Consider the following 8,608-nt stretch of genomic DNA (forward strand, 5'->3'; position numbering starts at 1 on the left):
CGTCTCCTGCCGTCCACGCGAGTATTTATTGTTTTAATAACCCTTGTTTGGAGTGGCTTAGGAGCGGGGCGACTCCCGGAGGTGGGGCAGTGCGGAGCAGGGGGGCGACGACCCTCGGCCCAGGCGAGCAGGTGAGAGCAGTCGGGCTCTGCTCCATCCCTCCCCGCTGAGGATGCTACAGGGGGGGTAAGGGGGGTGGGGGAAGACTGCCCGGCAATGCTGGTCCCCACTGTCGAGGCGCTCCTCCCTCCGAGCCCTCCTTCTGCTTTGATTTATTTGGGCTTTTATTGCATTTATGGCACGCCGGATGGCGCGCCGGGGACCGGCGGGTGTGCCCGGCGCGGGGGAGGGATGCGGCGTTCCCGCAAGGGCGGTGTTAGTGGGGTGGGTTTAATCTCCCCCTTCTCCTTTTCCCCTTCCCCACCTGCCTGGGACGAGCCAGTGAGCGGGGAGAGCCCCCAGCCCCGCTCCCCGTCAGAAGCCACCTCCCTGGGCAGTCGGGCTGCGCGTCCCGGGATGTTGATGGTGCTTTATGGATTTTGGGATCATTTGCGGCCCCATAAAAATCCCGTTAGTTTTCTGCCCGGGGGTGAAAGCCCCTCGCCCGCTGCATTGCTCGGGGAAACGGCAGAGGTGGGCGAGAAACCCGACGGGAGGAGAGGGGGGGCACGGCCAGGGCCGGGCTGTGCAGGGGGCACCCCGGAGCCCGACCTTCACTTCCTCCCCTGCCAGGTCGCTACAAGCGGGTTTTTTCCTCTCTGGACGAGGCTCCAAGGAAGGGATATCCCCTGGGTCAGATCTTGCTCCCCTCCTTAAATAACCGGGGAGGGAACATCTTCCGAGCCGACGTTCCCTCTCCTGAAACCCTCCCTTTATTTCCGCGGCCCTATAACGGGGACACACACACCCGTACACCCCCCATCCCCTGCCTCCTCTTCTGTCCCGCGGAGAAATGATACTCCACCGCCGGCTACAACGCAGGTCTGAGCCACGGTGGCCTGGGGAAAGAGCCGACACCTCCAACCGCATCGGAATACCTCAGGGCTTCGGATTAAAGCTGTTACATCAGTAAATTAAAAAAAAAAAAAATAAAAATCCAACAACAGAAAACACAGACCCAAACCTGGACGTTTATACAGAAAAAGAGCATCACAAATTCCTAATGTAAGCACCGGCCAGCTGTGTGCACTTGTAAAGTTGTTATAATCCCCCTCCTTGTTATAAACAGGAAAGTACATAATATAAAGCAACAGGCCCGCATTCACAAATACTGACCCTCCTCCCCGCGCCTGCCAAATTCCCCTTGTCTGAAGCTCGCTGCAGCCCCCGGGCGTCTCTCCCGGCTCAGCCCCTGCCCGCACGGCGCTCGCCGGCCACGGGGGGGGCCAGGGCCGGGCCCGGCCTCCGCCCCCAGCCGGTCCTCGACGGGGAGGCTGCGGCCTCCGGCCCGGAGCCGCTCCGCACCTGGCCCCCGCACACAGCCCTTCCTCCGGCAGGGAGTCCCCTGCTCCTTCCTCCCCTCCGCAGCGCTGCTTTCTCCTCTCCTCGATGCGGTTTTCTTCCTTTTCTCTCCATTTTTTTTTAAAAATATATTTTTATTTTTTTGCTTAATGCCCCCGTTTTCCTGCGGGGATCCTCGCCCGCTCCTCCCCGAGCTCCAGCAGTGCACATCCTGCTCTGCTGTGTGTGCTTACAGCGTCAAAGGGTGGACGTGATATTTCAAACATCAGATCAGTGCGTTTATATATTGGGTGCCCGGAAATTTTTCCAAATAAACACAGCTTGATTCGACTTGGGTGGGCAGACTTATCAACAGACTAATTCTATAAACAAATGAAGGAATAACCCGGAGACCATTGGCTGGTACCAGCAAGACACGTGGAGAGAGCTTGGAGTTTTGTAGCAATGAAATTTTAATTAATGTGGGTGGGCTGAGAACACAAACGACTGTTTATCAGAGACAATTTATTTTCCAGTGCTAAGTCAACATATAATAGCAAACTTACAACAATTATTTAACTTCTCCCCCCCCCTCCTTTTTTTTTTTTTTTTCCTTTTTTTTTTTTTTTTTTTTTTTTAAGAGCTATGAAGCAGGGACAGAGGCAGAGCGAGCTCGTTGAGGCAGGGCTGGGATCTGAGCTCGCACAAATAGCTCCCCGGCGGACTCGCCCCAGGTTCCTGCCCTGCCCTGGCCCTTCGCTGGGCTCCGAGGGGGAAGAGCCGGAGCTCCACGCCCGCCGGCCATGAGCCACCTCTACGGCAGCCACCTCTCCCCCATGGGCAGCCCGTCCATGCTCTACCTCCCGGCCGCGCTGGGCTTCGCCCCCAGCGGCGCTCTCTCCAGACAGGACCCCCCGCAGAAACCCCCCTACAGCTACATCGCCCTCATCGCCATGGCCATCAAGGAGGCTCCGGAGCAGAAGGTGACCCTGAGCGGCATCTACCAGTTCATCATGGACCGCTTCCCCTTCTACCACGACAACAAGCAGGGCTGGCAAAACAGCATCCGCCACAACCTCTCCCTCAACGACTGCTTCGTCAAGGTGCCCAGGGAGAAGGGGAGGCCGGGCAAGGGCAGCTACTGGACCCTGGACCCTCGCTGCTTGGATATGTTCGAGAACGGCAACTACCGACGGAGGAAGAGGAAGCCCAAAGCCGCGGGACCCCCGGAGGCTCGGAGCGGTGCCGTGCCCCCCGACGGCGGCCGCCCCGACGAACCCAAGCGGGCCAAGGGGAGCGGAGCGGGGCACAGCCCGGCGGCGGACTCGGGCGACGAAGGGGCTCCGGGACCGGCTGCTGGTGGTGGTGGGGGAGAAGGGGTTGCCCCCGGGGGACCCCCCCGCTGCTCCTCCGCCGCCGCCCCCCGGGCTCCCGCCGCCTCCGGGGGGCCGCCCGCCGCTCCCCCGGCTCTCAAGAGCGGTCCTCGGGGTCGCAGCTTCAGCATCGAGAGCATCCTCGCCCAGGGGTTGCGGCAGCCCCCCCCCGGGGCCGCCCCCAAGGCCCGGGAGAGCCCCGTCGGTTGCCTCGGCGGCTCCCTGGTCGCCAGCGGGGGCTTCGGGCCGGCCCTCAACGCCTCCCTCATGCTCGACTCCCAGGTGCACGGCAGGCTCTACCACATCGGCATCCCCTTCCTCTCCTGCTTCCCTCTCCACTTCTCCGAGGCCGTACTGAATTTCCAGTAGGTGCCCCCCACCCCCTCAGCCCCCTCGTTGCTCGCTGGGGGGGAGAGCCCGGACTCGGACCTCGCCACGCGGGTAAAAGACCAAAAAACGCTCTTAGAGGTGACTCAGGATTTCAGGGCATTTTCAAGGCACGTCTCGCTGCGGAGAGCTCCTTAGGGATTGCTTCTCCCCACCCCCCAGCCCCCCCCACCAGATCGACTGCGCAAGGTAAAGCGGTTTTCTTTTCACCCCGGTGGCGGAGGCACAGAGAGGGGGCACTGGGGGGGTCCCACGCTGGCCTCCACGCCCCACCGGCTTTGCTCTGCGGCTTTCACCTTTGCATCCATCACGTTTCTTAGACCTGCTTTCTGCCACCCCCCTCTGGTCTCCAGTCTTCTTTATTTTTTTTTTCTTTTTTCTTTTTATTTTTTTTCCTTTTGAAAACCCAAACCACCCCTTTTATTCTCATGGAAGGATGGAAGGGGGCTGAGATTTGCATTGCCATGCGTACCCACGGGTGCCTGCTGCACACCATCGCTCCTGAGCTCAGCTCAGCCCTCCGAGTGGGTAAAAGGCAGGTAGCCAAGAGTAACCGGAGCTGAAACAAGGGCAGACAAAATAATCCAGGCTCATTCTGCGCAGTCCTGCTTGCTTTGACTCAGCACTGTATATAACTCACGGCATTAATGCAAGATGTTTTCCTGCCCAGCACTTGTGCTTCTCGAGTATCGCGATAGTGATGTCTCACTTCTGTCTCGCTCATTTGGCCTTGGAGAGGGGGCACGGATGAGCAAACACGTTTTGAACGTGGAGAAGCAGCCCGTTTCCCTGGGTGGCTGGGATCGGTTGCTTCTGACCAAAAAAGACTGAAGCCGGGTTGTGGAGGCTGGTCTTGGCATTTCAGAGGAGCTGTGTTAACAACCCGGACAACTACCAGGAAAAAAAACCTACAAACCAACAGAAACCATCAACTACGTTTCTCAAAGTTTTCTTCTTTTCTTAAAGAAGGAAAAATCAAGACTCTTTAGGAGCAATCAGGAATATTTCTTATTTTTTTTTTTTTTGCCATGATAGAGGCTTTCTGTATATTAATGGATAAATGCCCTTTTGGAAAAAAAAAAGTCTATATTCTCAATTTTCATTATGAAACCAACCTATATCCAATAAAAGCATTTGGTCCAGGACTGTGGCTGATGCGTTGTCAAACTCCCCTTGCCTTGTGCAGCCTGGTGGGGTGATGCTGCCAGGAGGAGGTAAAAGGGGATGGAGGAGAAATACAGGGGCTTGGGGAGTGACCCATTCCTCGTGACTGTGATCATGTTTCCTGAAGTGATTCTGCCTCTCTCCTCCCTCCATCCCACCCCTTCTCATGGCCTTACCTGGGCTATGGAAGTCTGGTTTCTCAGGTGAGCTGTGGGTCAGCTTTTCCAGAGGATGGCAGGCACCTAACACCTTGCCTGCCTGCCTTGACATTTGGACCAGGAGCTTAACAGGGCTCAGATCAACACGAAGGAAAGAGCTCTCACATGGGAAAGTACAGAAAATCTCTGAAAGGTGGGAATGGTGCGGAGTTTCCCAAAAGGAAGATGCTCACAGGTGGATCCCTGGGCAGACACAGCTACAGCTTTTCCCAGGAGTGTGCCAACAACCTCAATGAAAAAAAAAAAGGAGAAAAAAAAAAGGACAGGGGGAATATTTATACAGATTTGCAAGATAGACAAAATAACATCCACTATATGCTTCCTGTTTCTGACAATTTCTATTTAAATAACCGTTGAGTCAATTTTTTTAAAGCTATGGCACCAAATCAGGAAAATCTTGTGATAGTGAAGGTGTCACTGCCCGCTCAAAGCCACTTGTGCCCCCACCATCACCTACAGAGCTGGGCATTTCTTGGGAGGGTTCATCAATTCCCTTGGTCCCACAGGAGAGATGCTGGATCTTTCATCTCCATTCAGCCTAATATGGAGAAGGGTTTAGTCCCCAGAAAGTGGCTATTGGTGCTCTCAGTCACAAGGCAGTTTACAGACAGATTTTTTTTTTTTTTTTTTTTTTTTTTTGTGAGTGAAGCCCCTCCTGATGCATGGAGGATGTTCCCACCAGCCCTGGGGAGAGCTCTCCCGTTGAAGCTGCACAGGGCATGGTCCCTGGGAATCTGCACACCTCCAGGGTATGCTGGCAGGTGGCCATTTGCTTCTGTGAGCACAGAGTGTGGGGACAGCCACATGCAAAGAAAAATCCACTAAAGCCCCCCCAGGAAGTCCCATCACATGTTTTTACCTGTGTCTCCAGCCTTGGCTGGATCTCTTTCTCCTAACTTGGCCCCCAACCCGTGGTGCCCCAGTCCTGGGACCTCTCAGATCCTGTTCCAGCTCCCAAAATACCTTTTTGGTCCTGCTGCCTGGGTTTTTACCCTTTCCCTGCTCACATAGGTGTATCTAGGTGCATGGGGGAACCATCAGCAGCCACTGCGACCATTTCCTTCACTGACGGCCTCCACCTTGAGGCTCTTTATGTACAAGGGCAGACCCTGCTCAAAATAAATAAACAAATAAAAAACATCTGAAGGAATAAGACTGAAGTTGGACTGCAGCTTGACTTGTATGTTTTTGTCACAGGCATGTTTTGGGGAGATTTAACCTTTTCTGCATGATAGGAGTTTGTTTCCTTGAAGCTTTGCTCACAGTGACATTTATTTTTATGTCTGTTTTGTTAGAGTGGAGTGGGACCGAGCCCAGCTGCAGTATTTAAAAGCTACACCAGGCCTGAGTTTGGTTTCACTTGGGAGAGAAAAATTAACAGGCTTGGTGTGTTCTGCACAAGGGTGACTCTAACTTGCGTGAACTCAGAACCAAGTAAATAGCTCTGAGTGGCAACTCAGAATTAATTGGGATCAGGCCATCCGTGTAACTTGCAGGAGAGGAACACTGAGAAAAAGAGTCTTGTTGCCAACTCGCAGAATGACTAACTACACAAGGCTTTTGCACGTCATATGTTTATATATAGAAGAGCAGAACTAATGGTACAATAAAAACAACTGCAGTTCGGTGCTGAGAAAGAAGTGTGCCTATCAATATGCCAGTACCTGGCATCTGCGTGGGGCTGAATGTCCTCGATTCCTCTGCACATCACCCAAACCTTGGTGCTGTGCCGTACAAAACAGACACCGTGTCCTACAAATACAAAGGGCCTGACAAGCTGCAAATATTCAATGTCAATGGTTTCACACCTGTTCCATAACCAAAAAAAAAAAGCAGCTGCCAAACACAAAACTGCCACCCAGTATTTAACTCATCCCTGGAATCTCCCCCCACTTTGCTTTCCCAACCTCTTGGGCTTGGCTATAAACACAAGTCTGCAATACTGCGAAGAAAAAGGAGAAAATAGCCTATGATGCAGTATAAACAGCATACTCCTTGTGTGGGCGATATATATGCCTTTCCGTTCCTCCGGGGAGGAATGACCTCTCCCAGCTGAGCAAGGTTTCACGTCGCCGAGCTCTGCAGCCAATTTTAACTCGTTGGAGCACAGAAGAGCTGGAAGAGGTTTGTGGCGGACCTCTTTGGGTCATGGAGCAGCCTTGCTCTGAACAGAGGTTTCCAACGAGGGGAACTGAAAACACTGCATAGCAGCCTATTAAAACAGTTCAGGAGTTTTATTTCTCATAAGTGGGGCTTCTAATCTTGATATTCACACTGTGCATGTCCTCTTAAAGTTGGTCCCATAGCATATATACACGTGTATTTATATATATAAAAAACATCAAGTATTTACATATGTGCAGAAGCCACTTTCAGGACTTGTCACTCAAGCACATGCTTGATTTCAGGGTGACATAACCCAAAGGGACTTTGTAGCTGCTTCTGTTTCATTTTGGTCCCTTTTAATAATTCCTTCTCCCTTCGTCCTTTCCAAAGGAGGACACGTACTGGAGAGGACATCCCTTTTCACACCAAAACCCACTGGCCTCCTGCTAATTGCTCTTCAGACGGTTGTAAAGAGCTGTCAATTCCAGAAACAAGAGGGCAGGAGGATCTGCTCCGTTGCTTGATTCATAGCCCCGCACACCCAGAAAACAGGTCTCCTGGGAGACGGCATTTTGGATATTAAACAGATCGCATACTTGATTTTCAGTGAAAGACCAAGAAGACAAGATCACAGGATGAGAGAAGTTACAGATGGAAAAGGTCTATGAGGTTATGCAATTCATCAGTCTGGACATTGCATAATTGCTCCCTACAGTATATTTTTAGTGCTTTATCCAGACAAATCATTAAGTGCTTTAAAATGGGCCAGATTCCTCAAATGCAATGCGTGCTAAATCACAGCTGATTTCACAGAGGCTCGTAGCTTGCAGTGTCTAATAAGACACCAGAAGAAAGTTTTGTGTGGTCAAGGAGAGCTGAACTGGCCCTTCCAAAAATAAATACTGATCTGATTCAGTATTCCTTATAGGAATCTTTCCTAAATTGGCTGAATTAGACCCCTTAAATCTCATTTTCAGATTATACTGAATAATACATTATTACTTATTCAGATGTTCCCTTAGTCCAAAGTAAAACATTGTTAATGTTCATGTGAACGCAATTTGTTTTAAGCCAGCTTCAAAGCCAGTTCAGTAAAGCGTAAAGAATGTTTATTTAAAATATAGTTGCTAAATTTAGCATGAGCTTGGTTAGCCTAAATCTTAGCGACATTTTTAGAGAGCACATTGCAAATCAGGAATGCATGGAGAAATAAATAAACTTTCCCACATTTTTGGAAATCGAGTAAGAATTTGCAAGTTATTTCTTGCACGGGCAATTTCCGTGGATTGGAAAGCCTTATGAATAATGCAAATTTCCCACTAAGCAGACAGTTTAAAACACAATGCTAATAATTCTCATTGTAATTTCATTTCAAGGAACACTCCCTCAAGGAGGAAACAACGCTAATAGCAGTCAGCTATTGTTATAAAAATTACACAGGGCATTAACATGTTTCAATATTTACTCAAGCTCTTTGCAAAGCACTGAAAAGCTCAGTGGAGCTGCGGTTGGCCTCAAGCCAGATCCAAACCCTTGCAAAGGAAATCTTGTGTTGGAATTGGGTCCTGTGCTCCTCCCAGTCCTTAGGACACTGGATCTGACCCCTGCCCCTTGCCCAAGTCCTTGCTGGTTTTGATGCCAGCCTGCCCACAGATGGTGCTGAGCCATGCCAGAGCTGCTGTGTGGGCATGGGACTCACCTGAACTGGATTCAGGCAGCAGATTGGATGTGTGCTCATTTATACGAGCCCTTTTTTACACTCCCTGCACAGCAAAATAGAGGACATGGAGCTCTACGATGGCCTCATTTACATTACCATGAGCTAATTCAGCTGGACGGTGATTGAAGCAGGAGAAAAGGCAGCCTTACTGGAAATTACAGCCTTCTGCCCATTTAGACAGCAGACAGATGATTTTAAGC

At 51.4% G+C, this 8,608-nt stretch overlaps 1 protein-coding gene across 2 annotated transcripts; it reads left to right on the forward strand.

Moving 5' to 3' along the window:
- FOXL1 (forkhead box L1) lies at positions 1-4,345 on the forward strand. Of its 2 annotated transcripts, none has more exons than XM_084533989.1 (2): positions 1-131; positions 2,082-4,345. In XM_084533989.1, the coding sequence occupies exon 2, from the start codon at positions 2,244-2,246 to the stop codon at positions 3,180-3,182; it is 939 nt and encodes a 312-aa protein (XP_084390115.1). In that variant the 5' UTR covers positions 1-131; positions 2,082-2,243; the 3' UTR covers positions 3,183-4,345. The 2 variants fall into 2 exon arrangements, with proteins under 2 accessions (XP_084390115.1, XP_084390116.1); XM_084533990.1 differs by lacking the exon at positions 1-131 and adding an exon at positions 1,076-1,164.
- Positions 4,346-8,608: the final 4,263 nt, after the last annotated feature.

The sequence above is a fragment of the Aythya ferina genome (genome assembly GCF_964211825.1).
Source record: "Aythya ferina genome assembly, chromosome: 12".
NCBI lineage: Eukaryota > Metazoa > Chordata > Aves > Anseriformes > Anatidae > Aythya > Aythya ferina.

Excerpts from the sequence above, each read along its gene's own strand:
- FOXL1 (XM_084533989.1), top strand. The coding sequence starts at position 2,244 with ATGAGCCACCTCTACGGCAGCCACCTCTCCCCCATGGGCAGCCCGTCC.